Genomic DNA, 17,087 nt, shown 5'->3' with positions numbered 1-17,087 from the left:
GCTCATTAGCATGGGGTTCTTTGAATGCATGGAGCAGCAGGACAAGTCATTTTGGTTTTGGTTCAGAAATGGATAAATAGGTAGATAGATCAGCTCTATTAAACGGTGCATAAGCTTTCATAAATTCATAAGCCCTAGTCAAGACCTACCAAAAAGGAATCACTGCTGTTCACAGACAACGCCTGAGCTGAGTACGGGAAAATAGCTGTTTTTGGTGAGGTTTGTTTTTTTTGCGATGATGCTGATATTATTGTAGCTGGCCTTGTTATGCTGCTAATGCACTCTGCTGTCTAACTCTGTTGTCACAGTATCCCACACAGGCCTGTCAGCTGCTCCAGGACCTCACTAGGGTGGTAATGTGAAACACGTTGGCAGACTAGTGGCACAAGTATGACAATGAGACATTTTTCATTGGTGAAAATGATATTTTCTTACCTGTTTGCAAATCTCCTTTAACTGAGATGGGCAAAATGGACAAACATTGGACAGTATGAATGACTAAAATGGCTGGAAGGAGACAGTGTCATACAAAATCAGCAGGCAAGCCATGAGACAGCATGCAGAAAGCAGTCTGGGTAACAGTCAAATGAGAATGTACTCAGAAATGACAAGGCAGAAACTGGTCAGCCCTAAAGTGAACTTATGTGAGTGAGTGAAGACGAGGACCATATGGATGTTAGCCATTTCAGCTCTACCTCTGACGATGAGAACATGTGGGATTCTGTGCGGTACAAGCCGATTGGGATCTCTGCGCTGGAGGAACAGAGCTTCTGGAAAAGCCTGCCATATGTCCGGATCCACAGGTCCTCCTCTGTCACTTTTATCTGTGCCAAAACAGATGGCTTGATATGTATGTGCAGGTGAGGAACACCTGAGCAATACCTACTTTTCTTTCTGTATTTCCCAAGCACTTTATTGATGATACACATGTCTGCAAGTTTAATCTTTATGTGTTATTTCACCCCCTCCACAAACATGTAATTATGAATTATGAATGGTTGAAGAGAAAAATTGCCATATTTTATAACTTGTAATAACCTGGGTGTGCATGTGTGTGTGTGTGTGTGTGTGTGTGTGTGTAGACTTACTACACAGAGATAGCCAGACCCTGGGGTGGTGTCTAGGCCAAGCAGGAGCCTTGCAATAAGAATCATGTAGTCCTTCACAAAAGACTAAAGGACATAGAGACACAGAGGGCTGCTCAAAAAGGCCACAGAATCCATCCTCAAACCACACAAAATCAGTACCGGTCCTCTGAATGATTCCTCTAGACACGCTCAAACCAAAGCCCTGGAAACCCTGTTGCCACATAAGTCTGGAATAATTATGTACAAATCAACATGCTAAAAGACCAGGGTTACAAAACTCTTCCTGCTCACACCACAAACTGGACACGAACTAGGATTTAAGGCAGCTGTACAGATGTTACCAGCCGCTGTATACTTTCCTAAAGACCTGAGCTCTGCCAAAGCGTGTGGTGGTGGGGGGGGGGGGGTACGTGCTGGGGGGATAGCTCACCTGGTAGAGGAGCGTGTCCAGCATGCTGATGCTGAAGACCCTTCCTGCAGCGAACGGGAGGCGGAACATGAAGGCCAGATTGGAGCCCTTATCTCTCTCAATCTGAAAAAGAAAAACCACCAAAGACAACGAGGATGCATTGCATTTCACAGGACCACCTCATCTCACGCTTGGACACGAAGCGTCTGCACGTGGCAGGTCAGTCCCCTCCCTCCTCCCCTGTTGTCCTCACCTCCCTACTTATTATCCTCTTTTCTTCCCACTGTGTCAGTGTACTCTGTATAACTGTGTACATGACAAATAATATCTAGCATTGGGTCCTGGCAGAGAAACCGCGGCACGCATTGCATCCTTACAGACAGCCTGAGCCGAGGGCGACTGCACCTGCATGGACTATGTTTTGCTTTCCTGCAAAAGGATGTCGGAAATTGCAACGGTTACTTCTGTTGGTGCATAAAGCCATATTTGCTGGTGTAGAGGTTTCACCTTCTCTAGTTTGGAGAGAGCCAGGGAGTAGCAGTCTTTGGCTCGAAATTGCATGAATCTCATATTAGAGGGATGAGTGAGCTCAGTGATGATGCTGAGACTGGGGAACAGCCTAGAGAAAGACACAGAAGCAGAGTGAGTGGGGGGTGTAGTGGCGGCACTCACAATGTATTTAAGTAAAGCACCTGCACCCAAAAAAATGAGTGATTACTTTCCACATGTTCTGTTGTTACACTGTTTGCAGACTGACATCAGTGTGGAAGGCTTTTGTTTACCTGAACATGGTCTGCACGTTAACGATGGTTTTTTTGTTTACCTGAACATGGTCTGCACGTTAACGATGGTTTTAGCGTCTGCCATGTAGTCCTCCTCTGCACTCATCGTGCTCTCCTTGTCCACCACCACCAGGTTATCCGCGTAGATAATCCCGCACTGCAGCAAATTATCCAAACTACAACAAAAAAGTGAAATAAAGGTTATCAGTATTGTTGTGCATGTGTGTGTTTGCGCAGGTATGTGTATGAGAGTGTTATCACCAAGTGGCAGACTGAAATAATTGGCAAACCAAAAACTCGTACTTGTCTATGGTGCCGGCCATGTAGTACACCATCGGGAAACAGCAGATGGCCTCTAAAAAATGATTATCTGGCCTGCAGGAGGAGAGAAAGAGCAGCTTGAACAATGTAATCCGCTGGTGCTCTGCAGCAGCGAGCGTGACCTCTGGCCTTGTCAGAACTGAGCAGAAAAGACCCCAGGGCTTCCCATTGGTGCTGTGCCGCCAGACAAGCGTGTGAAAGACACAAGCACACAGCGCGAGCCCTCTTGAGGTACTGGCTGTTTGTCACATCTATCGCTTCGCTGGGAGAAAATTGACGGACTGTCCAGCCACGTCCCGAGGCGCGTACGCGTGGATGAAGTTAATGTTATTTAGCAGCCATAGTCAAATGAAAAGAAATGAGGTCCAGCGCTATGGTAGGTCTTCGGTGCTCCTCGAGTACTGCTCTACAGAGTGAAATTTCGAAGAGAAAGTTTACTTACGGATTATCCAGCAGCAGCACAATTGGGTTTAGCTCCTTCCTGGGCCGGTAGTAGGCACGGAGCGGAACGATGAAGTTGTACAAGCCGTTGCCAGCCATCTCGGCCGACACGATGATGAGCTTGTTCTTGAAGCCATACGCCTTGGCGTCCTCGAAGCTATTGTGGCGACAGCCCTGCATGGAAATGTAGCGGGAGGTGGAACCCCGGCCCAGAGGGACAGCACGGGTTTGTGACGACAGAGTACTCACCTTGTCCAGTCGCAGACAGCAAAAGGGAGCCTTCTCTTGCAGGAGGTGGCAGAGAGTTGGTGAACTCCCGATGTAAGGAGAGTTCGGGGGATATCCCTTCACATAGCTGAGGGACAGGAAACAGGAAAATTTGTGCATATCCTACGTTAGACTGTCCAACCTAGTCCTGAAGATATTAGTTCTAACCCAGCTAATCCCTTTCATCAGGGAGTCTGTATATTAGTGCCAGGTGTGTTTTGTTACAGTTGGAACTAAATTCCCCAACAGGATATGTTGTCCAGGTGCAGGACTGGCCCTCGCCTACACAATTTTAACCACATTCAAGCCTTTGCCACCAGAGAGCACTGCTGCCACATTAAACAGAGTCTCCAACACAGCGAGCAAAAGCTCGTAGAATCTAGCGTTTATATCAGAGAGCAGGGAAATAATGAGACAGCTGATTACAGCGTCAAACAGTTGCCCAGGGCGAGATGAACTTGACGGGGTTCCTTGCATGGAACACTCTTATCAACAACGTAGTCCGTGTGTGTGTGCATGTGCACTGACTCTGACAGTACTGTGCAGAGTGATGCAGTAATGGTTTCTGTTATGAAACTATCATTCACTGCAGAGTTTGGCTCTTCCATGCAAAGACGTCATATTATGACTCAGGGTCCCGAAGTGAACTGGCACAATCGTAACTGTCCCCTCTCGCCCTGGACGCCACGTCTTCCAGCCACTTCCCTCGGGTAGACGATTCGGGGCCATTAAGGCCAGCCCAAACAGCCTTTCCCCAGAGCTGTAGCACTCATTAACCACAGTGAACACTCTGCACTTAAACAAAACCTCATTACCTCACTTAATGGCACCAAATCGCCATGTAACACAACATATTTTTGCACAACAACAAAATGTCCACATAACTCTGCAATATACTGAAAATAATTATATTTCCTCAGATTATGTTCATAATCACACATTCAAGTATTTAACACAATTAACTTCTTTATATTCAATCTTTTAATTTGTCTTTATTTATTTATATATACAAGGCAAATTCCTTGTATGTATAACATACTCGATGAAATAAAGTGATTCTGATTTTGATTAACTACAAATAAAACTAAGTTTGGATTTGACTTTAGCAGAAAATGGAAGCGTAAAGTTCAATTTACAGCAAAACAGAAGACCTGAATAATATCGAATAGCTAAGAGATGGCCTCATTTTGTCTATACTGATACAACAAAGAGATTTTTAGGTCCATCATTTAACCCAACCACATTGTCATTCACTTAGCTTTCCTCCCAGAGCAAACACGCTCCAGTCTGCAGGCAGAACACTGAATGACGCTCCGCTCACACACACACCCCCCACCCCCCCGTCCTCCTGCACTCACTCCGGTGCCGGCACGCCCTCCTCGTCCGACTGGTTGGTCTCGTCCTCGGAGGGGTCAGCAAGGAGGTCGCAGGGCAGGATGGAGGACGAGTCAGCCAGCTCCAGCACGGGGGCGATGCTCGGCCGCCGGCTGCCCGCTCCATTCTCCGTGGGCAGGGCCAGCTTGCCGCTGTCGGCTGGCGGCTCCGTGTTCTGCAGGTCGATGGCCACCGTGCCTGCGGTGGGACACGACCCAGGGACGGGTGAGAGGCCAGCGTTACGGGCAGGCACATATGGGGGGCGATGAGGTGGGGAACAGGGCGAAGCTGGGGACAAACGCGGATGTCCTCTTCTGCAATTCTGGGCATGGGATTCTGGTTTCTTTGCTAAATATTGTGGGAGTCACTCTTTTTCAGGGGCTTTGGAAATAAAGGCTGCACGTGGAGAAGCGAAATGTCTTGGATCATTATTAAAGAAAATTAACTACAGAAAGAAATGTTGTAAGCAGATGCATGAAATTGCATGGTTTACATTTTAAACATGCAAGTAGAAAAGCTATTATCATAATCTCTACCATGTAAATAAAATCAACTGGATACGTATTTAAACTGGTGAAAGTCCACTCCCAGTGGCTAGACCCATGTACTTTCGAGCAGAAAGATGTATGCTGTCAGCATAACAAGCATCTTAAAAATGAAATAAGCTCAAAACAAAAACAAAGTGGTTTGTGTAAATGCAAACATTTACACAGACATCGGAGACCAGTGGCTCTCAGTGCTTGTTCTGGAAACCGCCCCACCCTGTGGTATCTTGGTGCGTTCTCTAACCTCAAACAATTAACCATCGAGCCCTTCATGAGTCAGATGAGGTATGCTACAGCAGGGGAAACCGTGTGCACCTGGGAACCGCTGTGATGGACCAATGTCTGATGATTTCACCTCGTCTCTAATGGGAAAGCCGCATGCACAGACTTACCATACGAAGTGGACTGATCGACTTTAACAAGTCAAAGCAAAAAGTAAACAATGAGAAAAAAAAACAAAACACAACACGTCAGTAAAAACGCAACACAGGCCCACGCATCAGACCCTGCGTGCAAATCCAAAATAAATAAATAAACAAAGCACCAAGATAAAAGGTTTTGTTTTGTTTTTTAACACAGATGTTCCACCAGTCTTTTTCAATAATTATGCCACAAATCTAAGCAGTTTAGCCTAGAGGGTATCTGGATTTGTTCCTTCATGGGTACAGGTGCTGCAGAATTCGTTATGCCTGTGGGCTGACTGCACTGATGGTTCCAGCTCTGCTAGCTAAAGATGATTTTGAAATCAATGTGCATGCATGATAAACTCTGCCTTGCTCTTCTCGCTGGTATAAACACATCTGTGTAATGATCCTAATTAGCCAATATTTCAGTGTCAGGACCGAAATATGGCGCGCCATAGATGGATAACCGGAACGCTGTGGCTAAGCACAAACTTAGCATGTCTGTTGGCAAATTAGAACTTTTGGAGTCAACAAAGCTGCAGCAGCAACCAAATCGATTCCTTTCACTTCTAGGCACTGCGTTCTGGCCAGATGAAATTGACAATATCAGCAGTTATCTGCTTCGACCCCACACAATTAATGCGGTCTTGCTTTAAAGCACATGGCTGGCTGCACCTGGTCTTGAAGTCGTTAAAGGCGTCCCCTTTCCTCCCCCTGCTTCCCGATCATGGTACGCTCCATTTAAGGAGAGACAATGTGACTGGGTTCGCATATTTGCATGCCACAAGCTCGCCACTCACCCATGCTGGCTATGATACTCTGCACAGGGAGACGAGAGGGGGCGTCGTACAAGCCTGTGACAGGCAGGCCTTTGTTATGTTTCTCTTCCTGTTTAAAGATGAAGGCGGAGTTCTCTTCCTTGGTAATGTTGATGTAGTAGCAGGTGTCTGTGGCGGCCATGATGTGGCGGGGGCCGGGGTTGAGAAGGATGCTCTTGTTGTCCTCTCTCTTTATGCCAATGAGGCACACTCCATATCTAAGACAGAGGGGGACCCACAGACGCAGTCAGCGTTGCATTACAGCACTGCATCCGTGGTAAAATGCAGGCTGACCCATTTGGTTTTGATAAAGTTGTGCTAGGGGCAGTAAATAACGTGGTACCAGCACCATCAAGACTGTGTTTCATTAAGGAATCAAATACAGCTTAGCACCTGGCACACACGGACATCTTTGCATCTTTACGTTTTGAAGTGTGAGTGTGTGTTCGTGCTGCGTTACCATTATATTGACAAAATAATTTAAACAGAAATGAAACTCTGCATTCCATACAAGCTCACTCACTTCTTATGTGCGTGGAATGAGGCGTAGGTAAAGCTCTTCCCATCATACTCCCCGAAGAACTTGCTGTCCACCAGGCGGATATGGTAGACTTCGTTTCCTGAGCAACGGCCGTACGTTCTCTGCCACTGTTCTGGTGACATCTGGCCCTCCCTGCAATAGCAAACTCACAAGGTCTTAGACACAGAAGCTGAATCGTGTAGTTAGTTAACACTCCCTGTAGTGGCAGGGAAGTAGGAAATTTTCCTCCTGTTGCAGATTGATAAGCTACTGGGGAGCAGTTAGCATTTCACCAGTGGCATTCTTGGCTGAAGTTGGGCCAAATGACATTTTCCCCTGTTGAATAGCTTGCTCGGATGCTTCTGGTGAGTGACAGGTTCATCCGGTTTTGACAAACAACTGTCAGAACCATTTGCAGGACTCTTCTGTTTGCCCTGCAAATCTCCTCACCATAATTGCTGTCTCGTTGGAGACCTGGAGAGCTAAACGCATCTCAAGAGTAGGCACAAAGGATCATTACTCTTAATCAGAGGCTTTTAAATTGCCTAACAACTTTGCAGGAAGTAACTTACTTTTCCAGCAGTCATGACAGTGGAGGTGGCAAAAAATCTATATATAATCCGCACTTTAAGAATTGTTTTGTATGACTATGTAACGGAGGGTGACGTTTATCGTTCTGTGGTGTTAAAAGACATATTGGGCAGCAGTAGTTTGATTGGCTGGCAGGTGAACTGAAATGAACAATTTCCACTAATGTTTTTGTCACACAGTAATGCACATAAAAAAGTTTCAATCTCTGTTGTACATTAGTGAAATGGAGGAACTTTTCATTAAAATGTTTTGAGTGTCTGTGTGTCTTCCCTTTTATCGAAAAGGTAAAGGACCAAAATGAGCATGATGAAAAAGAACTAGCACTTTCAGACCCAAGCAAATGAGAGAAATGGAATCACTGCAGATCTACTCACTGGCCGCGGGAAGTGTGTACCAGCAGTGTGACCAGCGTGGATGTGGCGGGGCACACACAGTTCAGAGCCAGCATGGCGTACTTGAACTCCTCTTCACACACCACATGGTCTAACGAGGAAACCGCACACATAACACTCAGACCCTCCCCACCCTCCTACTGAAGACTATAATGTTAGTGTGACTACACCCTGGCACCCTTTACCAAGTCTAAGGATTAGTCTAATAATATCAATTGAACACAGTTGAATTGGGAGAGGGGCACCACGATCAATAGCTTTCAGGTGATTCATGATCAGTAATTATTAATAAATCCTTTTCTGATAAATTATGCAATGGAAGAAGAAACCTGCTAATAAAGCTGTAAATAATGAAGTTAACGGGCAAAATGACTCACCAGCAAACTTGACATGGAATTTGTTCTCAGGTTTGAGGATTTGGACATAGAGAGGACAGTTTGGAGCAAAGTCTTTCACTGCCCAGGCTCTAAGGATGGTCTGATGGTCCTAGAAGACCAAAAAAAGACAGTGCTATGTCAAGATCTTAATGAGAGAACAGACTGAGAGATAGAACTTAAAAACACAGTCTAAGAAAAATGATTCATGTTGATCATGAGCACATGTATAATCAGTTTCATCATTACAATAACAGTGACTATGTGGCAATTACTACTGACTCCTTACTGTAGCATACAAAACTAGTTTATCAATGTGTGTGTGTGTGTAAATATGATCGTAAATGTGATTACAGCTGCAGTGCGGTCCACTTCGTTTCTGCTGCTGAGGATGAAACAGGCCTCTGCATCATCCATCCTACAGAAGACACAGAAATCAGACCTTATTATTCACTATCCATCAGCCTGACCAGACCTTATTCACTATCCATCTGCGTTATCAGACCTTATTCACTATACATCAGCCTGACCAGACCTTATTCACTATCCATCTGCGTTATCAGACCTTATTCACTATACATCAGCCTGATCCACTATCAATCAAGGTGAACATTTCTGTTCTTCTTTGCCTTTATTACTTATGCACCGTGACCAGTTCTGTGTCTTTGATTTCTTTTAATCACAGTGAATTTATTTTTAAATCTCTGATTATCCTTTAACTTATAATAATTTATACTGTATATATATATATCTGAAGAAGATTCTAGGTGAGTAACTGCAGTGTACTGTAGTAAGAGATGTAGAGATATATATTAAAATTGTAGTACACAGTTTCCAGAGAAACACTTTGCTTGCACATTTGATGAAAAACCTCTGTCCGAAACGTTCTGTTTCTCTAGAAACTCTGTGTACTCTACTATAATTTTAAATATCTCTCTCTCTCTCTCTCTCTCTCTCTCTCTCTCTATATATATATATATATATATATATATATAAATATATATATATATATATATATATATATATATTTTTTATTTTTTTTTTTTACACTTATACTTTTACTATTTAAATCCGTATGCTGTATTCTTACTTATGTAAAGCACTCTGAATTACTGTTGTGTTTGAAATGCACTACACTACATGTTCCTTGTTTTGTCTTCATCAGACCTTGTTCAGTACTGACTTGATAAGACCTTATATATACATCAGCTGTCATCTTAACTCTCATTCAAAATCAACATCAATATCAACATCAACATTAATATCAACCACCATCTTATCAGACTGTCACTTGCAGAAAATGATACTCAGAAAATGTATTGTCACCATAATGCTGGAAACTTCAGTAGTGTTGCACATGTGTAATGTAGGCACCCACTAAACCCTGCCGCCACCACATGCCTAATGCATCAACCATCACAAACAGATGAATCACCAAGATTGATGGAGATTTAAACATACTGGCAGAACTGTGGGAGACATATTTCTCTTCTCCTCTAAACCCAAACCAGCCCTGTGCTGTAGTTGTAGGAAAATAAACTCGGATGTAAAGTTGTGTTGCATTTACAGAGCATGTTCTTACTTTCTGAAACGTACCAAACCCTTGTCAGAGGGAATATTGCATGTGGAACACTGGGCCATTTTTAATGTTTAGGAGCATGAAATAACTTTTACTTTAAATAAGAAGAAATGTGCTTTTTTCGCTCAAACTGCACTGGACTGACAGAACTGCAATTGCCTCATGAATTCATTTTAATTTAAGCTTCCAATCCCACAAGCAGAATCCCCAATTATGCAATCAGCACAGAATGACTGGGGTGACTGGGATGATGAGGATTAAACAGGGAAAAAAAATCGCTTATGAGGAAAACATATCAGGCCAGATGCACTGTATGCTTCAGTAGTGAGATAGAGTGCTTTACCTAATGCTGCCGCCTGGCAAGCAGCAACGTTATGCCTCAGAATGACCTTTTTGAAAGCAACGGCCTATTAAACCTGAAAGGAGCTAGCAGGGTCAAGACTACTGCGCTTCCTGTTCTGGCCTCCTTGTGGCAGATATAATAGCCTCTACAGATTGTTTAAACACCAGACATATTCTGCATGTAGCCTGTATATATGTTTAAAAGGTAGAAATGTGGAGCTTCCTAATTGAGTTGACTGCCTTTTCAGTCCTTTATCAAGTCCTGTCACAGACAATGAATACAGTGTCTCTCTATTTACCTTAACAAAAAGACCAAATGATCAGGACTCAGGCCTCTCTGTGAGGTTGATATCGAAGCACGTTTGACAAGTGGCTGGGCACATTACGGCACATCGCACTGAACTACATTTAGCGACCTTTATGTAAAGTGATTCACTGGCTAGATCGGTTTGTCAAACAGTAGCCCTAGGGGGCTGTTCCTGTCAGCCAATTCAACATCTACATATCAGAACCTACAGGCAAAATCTGATGAGAAGAACTGAGCACAATACAAAGTGACCTAACTTCAGTTCCAGAACCAGAACAGAAATGACAAAATGTACTCTATTGCGATGAAGCGTTTGTCTTAGTCTTTCGGGGAATGCATGTTTACTCTGTTTATCTTAAACGGTCCCTTTTCCTCCCGAAACCCAGATTATGTTGTTGTGTGCATTTTAAATTAGGCCTTTCTATCTGTAAATGAGAAGCATAACTATGGAATTAGTTTGTGAAAAAAAAAACCATATGAGGACAGTAGCTAATATTTCCAATGAAGAGAAGCAGAGAGACTCACTTGGCCCTCATGAGGTCCTGGTCCTTCAGTGCTGAGCCCTGCAGATAGATGACCCTCTGAGACCAGAGAGGTATCTGCAGAACCCGCCGCACTTGGATGTCCATCTCCGTGGGACAGAGGATGACCACGTAGTAATCCTGCCCAAAAGACACACACATGCCCACTGGGTCTTAGTGGACAAACCTGCCAGTAAGACATCTGGTTGATGTCTACAGGGAAGCAACAAGTGACTTGTCTGGTTTATTGGCTATTAGAAATACTGTTTCTTCCCCAAAGGTTGATGGTGTTAAGTGCACGTTTTCTAGTATCAGTAGAGAAAACATATGTATGGGAATAGTATTTAAAAGTATAGCTGAAAAAAATTCCTTCAATGAGCTTTTTAAGTTGCCATCATTGCTGATATTAATTCTGTAGCTATTGCATGAAGCAAAACCACCTGATGATGTCATTGCACGCGTCTACCTGTAGCCTGGGATGAGCGTAAAACTCATTGAGGAAGTCCATGAGCAGGTCGATCTTGAGGGAGCTGACACAGAGCACCACGTGTTTCTCGGTCTGAGCACGGTGTCTGCTGTAGTTACCGCCTGACTTCTGCCTTTCCATCCACAAATACGCCAGCTCCTCAAACTAGTACGACACCATACAGGGAGAATGCACAGTGTACTCGGGTGACTCTTAAAGCATGACCACCTCCCACAGCACAGTACATAACTGACATTCTAAGACATGAAGAGGGTGTTGGCTTTTACTGTAACACCGTGCGAGAGAATCAGTATAGTTGAAATACCTGTAATGGCAGTACCACAAGTGCCACGCATATCATGATGACCACCAGTAGCTGAGAGGGCCAGATTCTCGGGGTGACGTCTCCATAACCCACGGTGGAGAACGTGACGATGCAGAAATACAGTGAGTCAAACAGGGAGAGGTTTTTCCCTGCCCGCTCTAGATGTTGAATCCCACAAGCTCTAGATTAGAATTTTTTTTAATGAAATGAGAAAAAAAACATCTTTAACTAAAAATCGCCTTATCTTTGAAGTTCTTGAGGTGCAGCTTGATGGCCTGACAACTCTGATTTCACTCTGATGTAATAAAAGCAAAATGTGGACTACACCACAAACTGAACATACTTTGCAATGAGAACATGTTACCCCGCTGACTAAACTGCCATTTCTTTGTCACAAACAACATTGCTCTGTCACTACTGAACCAAATTAGCATTAACGATTTCCACGGCCGTCTCGGACGACTCCCGACAAGGCACGAGCCACTGGGAGAGCAGAGGAGAGCGCAGAGGGAAGGCTCACCCGGTGAAGACCAGGCAGAGCAGGGTGCAGATGAGGATGAGGACCTGGTTGAACATGGCAGAGTGAGTACGCTGGATGGCACGGTGAAGATCATTCTGAAGGAGGAGGAAACAGAACTGGCCTGGGTCACGGTGTTCCTCACTCACTTTCTCAATTTAAAATAACAAATCCTTTTTATAGTGCAACAGCATTAAAAAGTAAGCCCCATTGAAGGAATGATGGGTTTTGCAATTTGCTCTTTCCAAACACTTTCCATGTTGCTCTGCAGCTACACACCGTAGTCCATATGTCCCAAGAGCCTGCTCTTCTATTTTATCTGTGCCCACATTTAAAAATACAATAAATATAGCAATAATAACAAAGAGGTTCACTCTACACCATTGACCGAACTCAAATGCTATTAAAATAAATTTGTCTGCTTGATATCTGGTCTTGTAGTTCACCCTTCTCCACAGCTCTGGAATTCAGGAAGGGAAAAGCTCCCCGCCAGAGACTCCTTGTCCATTTGACCTAACCATCTGCCCCGTGACAGGGAGTATGGGCACCTTCTCAAATTACGGTCACTGGTAACTCACTCTTATTTTTCTCTTGCATTGAAAAAAGATGCTAAGTGCCATCTATGCTTCCTCAACTATTCAAACCGGAGATGGAATCATTACAAGATTGTTTTTGCACCAGACAGTCTCTCCTGAACATTTTGCTATTAGTTAGTTAAACCTAGAGGCTGTCGGTTACTTACAATCATGTTCTCCAGTGCGGACTTGGCAAGCCAGCAGTTAAGGAACACTGGAACAAATATGTTCCTCCATGGGGGGTAAAAGATCTGTAAGAGGTGGAAAGATATTTAACAAAACAACATCACATTTTATTCATTTTAGAAGTGCATTTAAGAAAGAAAGAAAGAAAGAAAGAAAGAAAGAAAGAAAGAAAGAAAGAAAGAAAGAAAGAAAAAGAAAGAAAGAAAGAGCAAACATAAGTTCTTGAAGAACAGGCTGCGTGTCTTCCAGGTGCAGGAGTGGAACATAATACGTGCTCCTTTCACTCAATACTCTGCTGCACTCTTGGACTTAATCCCCACATTGAATAATACAGCTGAAAGGATCCCAGTTGAGTTTTAGTGGAGTATCCATTTCTTGACAAGTTTGTAGGAACAAACTGAAGAAACTCAAAATGGCTTTACCTGGAACTTTTAATTAGAACTTTTCAAACAATACAGGGAGACATATTTTAAAAATGGAAAATGATGCCCAATTTTGCTTATCACAATCACTGCCTTCAAGGAGTTTGTAATCATACATTTGATTGCATCATTTACATAGTAATTTATATTTATGACTGGCTGTAAGGTATCGCAAAGTGATGAGGGACACTGTGCAACAACAGTAATCCCTTATGTAATATATTTGAATTTCAGCAGCTGAACACTTACTGTAATAATGAATGGCACTGTATTGATCATCTCAAGGATGAAGGAGACTTGGAAAATCTGCTCCCAAATATTCCCCTGAAACACAGATTACCATAACATTCAAATATTATATTAAACGAGACCAGGATGGTCTGTTCTGAACTAATGAGGAATTTTCAATTAGTAGAAACCATTAACAAATCCCATAACAATTACATTACATTGTTATGGTGAAGCATAAGATCTTAATGTCTGGTTGATTAGAAACATGCTTACATGTGTACTGGTGTTTAATAGAAATGTAAATAATGAAATAATCAGTAATGGGGACATTTATTTTAAGGCTGTGAAAAGGAAGCAAGGACACGCTACTGGAGTCCAGGAGCATCTGCTGTAGTTAACCAAATGTCAGAGCGCATATGGACTTCATTGATACTGAGCAGTTACATGGAGGACAATGAGTGAGGCAGAGTTCTTACTTTATAGCTGAGATATGTCAAGAGCATTGCTTCCAGGAAGCTAATTAAGGCCACAGTCACCTAAGCCATAATGAAACAGAGATACACAGATAGACAGTGCATTTTAAAAGTCTGGCACTGTAAGACCATGAATTTTGAACAGCAAGCGAGTTATGAGGTAATTGAGGATTTTTGCTGCAATTATGTGAAAAGAGAGTACAGCGATTTAGAGAACTGCATACCTGTATTGCCCATACAGGAGTCTTTCTGTTCACCCAGAATATCAACTCCCTTAAAATAAGAAAAGAAATGCACAATGCAGTTTCAAACAAGAGCCAGCAGCTCACTACTGAATCCACAAGTAGTGTCATTTGATTAAATCATTGCTTTTAAATCGTGAAATTCTGCTCAGAACCGTGGTGCGAGAAGTTTGCAACGCTAGCAGAGGAGGAACCGGAGTTCTTTCGCTGCTCACCAGTTGATGTGAGAGGGGTCCGCTGTTTGATTGGCACATATTTTACTGCATAGAGCATCCGTGACATTTAAGCAGTGTTTCCTGCAAGCATGACAGTAGGGACAGAAACTTAAGTTCACCTGTTTATGTGCACAGGAACCTGACCATGCAACAGATTTCTGGTTTCTATGGCAACATGACAGTGCCTCCATGAGACTTGTTAGCAGTGTGTGCATTTTTTCCCATCGCTACAATCCTTCACACCCCCTCTCTTTCTATCACTCTCTCTCTCACACACCCACCCACTCACACTTACACACACACACTTAAAAACACACAAACAGAGTGCTGCACTAACCCTGCAAAATTCACTGTCTGCTATTAAAAGAAAAAAGAGAGGAAGGAGCTGTTATATCTGAAGGAGGTTCATACACTGGTCAGACCTAATATTAGCCTTTTGGTACTTTCACACTGCTGTTTGTCTAGCATGGTCTGCCTAGCACAGAATCCACTGCACTCCCTTACCGCGCACATGTCACTTGGGTGGTGGGGTCATCTAGTGACACTCGGAGGATGTACAGGAGACATGTTAATAGCTTCAAGGAGAGGTTGAAAAGGCGTATTCTGAGACCTACAAAACATAAAACCTGGTGTAGTACCTGCTGGAATACCGGGTATAATATCTTGTGTAATACCTAATGTAATCTGCTATCCAGCCTTCCAGATATCATCGAATGAAAAGCATCTCATCCAGAAAAAGCTGACATCCAGCTTGGTGACATATTGTAAGAATATATTTGTAAATATATATGTTTCTGTTTGATCAAGGTTATATCCAACTTTAAACACACGCAGTATAGTACATTTCCAAACTTGTTATGCCTTGCCCTAAAGTTTGAGATGATGTAGCACTTTTTAGAGGAATGGCCTGTATGTTTTCCCTTTCTGCCAGTGTGCGAAATCCTTTGGAATGTGAAGGTACAGAGGGGCCAATTTAATCTGCCCTCAATAGCTCTAAATCTCTAAATCCCTTTAACTCTCTTATGGGCAGTGCCACTGTAGCTCCTGTCCATCAAATCAGAGCAGGAATGTGCTTTCCTACGTTATTATTCTTGAATTTATGAATGACACCAGTTTATGACACTCACAGGGAAAGCTTCATGATGAGATTGGTTGGTGGCACAGCTAATACAACACTGCGCTACATTCTGTTGAATATTCTGTTCTCTTCAGCACATACAGAAGTTCCCGGAAGATTCCACACAAACAGTAACTATTGAACACAAGTTTGCAGGCATAACAATTGTCAGCAGAGTCTCAGCACAGCCATGAGGGACTGATATTTGAATGGGGTACTAGAGAATAAAATGTAAATAACAATAATAAATAATACATAATAAACTGACTTCTATATTAATCACAAGGGTAGAAGAACCCTACAGAGCAATTATTCTGACCAGAGAAATGCCTGCATACCCATTTCTGTGATTTAAGATGCCAAAATGTATAAGTCAAAAAATAAAATAAAAAAACAGATATGCAGCTTTCCACTGGGGTTCCTAAGTTTTATCAGGATAAAGTTAGCAACATTAGCAACAACCGTTCATTGACTGGCTGCAGCAGGGCTGGGATGTTGGATGTTCAGATTTCAGTAAAAATGACGTAGTAGGTTTGACTTACTTGACCTTTGGTTTTTGATGAAGAAGAGCTTGAGTCTCTCTTTAAAGGTGTTCTCATTCACATAGAACTCCACCTGTACCCTGCAAGCAAACCAAACACGGATGAAACCTTTTCCCTCAACAGGTGTATACTACTAGATGATAAGTATATCAAACCCCCCCCCCCCCCACACACACACACACCCACTTAAGACATAAAACCACGGTAGGTCTTCAATCCATCAAATATCAGTGTATAGTGAAATCATACAGTTAATTGCAGGCCATATAAGCAGTGCATCACAACATGATAAAGAAGAAAGAGAAAACAATGACTCTTTGTACAGCTGACTGTTTTATCCATCTGACCCTTACTGCTTTGCATGGCCTCAAAGTTTGAAATTTACACCGAGGACTCATGCAGTCTTTGTTTTTATATCAATGCAATATGCACAGACATTTAGCAGTAAACAAGGACCTACCTAAGAGGAACTAAACCCAAAGCAATTTATTTGTAAGTCTGCTAAAGCCCAGAACGAGACGAATACGCTGTGTGCTGGACAATCCTGAACTGATGCTGTCTTCCTTTAATTACAACCAATCAGGGGAAAATAGTTTGAAATTTATCAGCACATGAAGCCTTGGCACTGTCCAAGAAGAGGATGTTCTCCACTGAGATTTAAACCCCCTCAGGGTGTGTCAGCAAGAAGTTAGATCCAATCG

At 43.0% G+C, this 17,087-nt stretch overlaps 1 protein-coding gene across 19 annotated transcripts in view; it reads right to left on the bottom strand.

Moving 5' to 3' along the window:
- kcnt1b (potassium sodium-activated channel subfamily T member 1b) overlaps positions 1-17,087 on the bottom strand; it is a 49,066-nt gene that overhangs the window by 6,642 nt on the left and 25,337 nt on the right. For 6 of the 19 annotated variants that reach the window (XM_081714004.1, XM_081714009.1, XM_081714005.1 and 3 more), the window contains 26 exons: positions 16,387-16,466; positions 15,232-15,337; positions 14,728-14,808; positions 14,495-14,543; positions 14,274-14,333; positions 13,816-13,890; positions 13,126-13,209; positions 12,387-12,481; positions 11,867-12,047; positions 11,542-11,706; positions 11,080-11,216; positions 8,681-8,744; positions 8,330-8,438; positions 7,935-8,043; positions 6,973-7,122; positions 6,432-6,667; positions 5,620-5,640; positions 4,667-4,880; positions 3,043-3,396; positions 2,583-2,654; positions 2,321-2,455; positions 2,005-2,116; positions 1,519-1,620; positions 1,089-1,172; positions 696-824; positions 436-456 (listed from right to left, as the gene is read on the bottom strand). In XM_081714004.1, coding sequence (XP_081570130.1) covers positions 436-456; positions 696-824; positions 1,089-1,172; positions 1,519-1,620; positions 2,005-2,116; positions 2,321-2,455; positions 2,583-2,654; positions 3,043-3,396; positions 4,667-4,880; positions 5,620-5,640; positions 6,432-6,667; positions 6,973-7,122; positions 7,935-8,043; positions 8,330-8,438; positions 8,681-8,744; positions 11,080-11,216; positions 11,542-11,706; positions 11,867-12,047; positions 12,387-12,481; positions 13,126-13,209; positions 13,816-13,890; positions 14,274-14,333; positions 14,495-14,543; positions 14,728-14,808; positions 15,232-15,337; positions 16,387-16,466 — 3,025 coding nt within the window. Of the gene's footprint in view, positions 1-435; positions 457-695; positions 825-1,088; positions 1,173-1,518; positions 1,621-2,004; positions 2,117-2,320; positions 2,456-2,582; positions 2,655-3,042; positions 3,397-4,666; positions 4,881-5,619; positions 5,641-6,431; positions 6,668-6,972; positions 7,123-7,934; positions 8,044-8,329; positions 8,439-8,680; positions 8,745-11,079; positions 11,217-11,541; positions 11,707-11,866; positions 12,048-12,386; positions 12,482-13,125; positions 13,210-13,815; positions 13,891-14,273; positions 14,334-14,494; positions 14,544-14,727; positions 14,809-15,231; positions 15,338-16,386; positions 16,467-17,087 lie in introns of those variants that run through there. The other 13 variants (XM_035530191.2, XM_035530195.2, XM_035530196.2 and 10 more) reach the window with 8 other exon arrangements.

The sequence above is a fragment of the Electrophorus electricus genome, chromosome 5, assembly GCF_041902795.1.
Source record: "Electrophorus electricus isolate QZ-2024a chromosome 5, ASM4190279v1, whole genome shotgun sequence".
NCBI classification, from domain to species: Eukaryota; Metazoa; Chordata; class Actinopteri; order Gymnotiformes; family Gymnotidae; genus Electrophorus; species Electrophorus electricus.
Note: the sequence above shows the minus strand (reverse complement) of the source record. Positions and strands in the feature narration are given on the sequence as shown.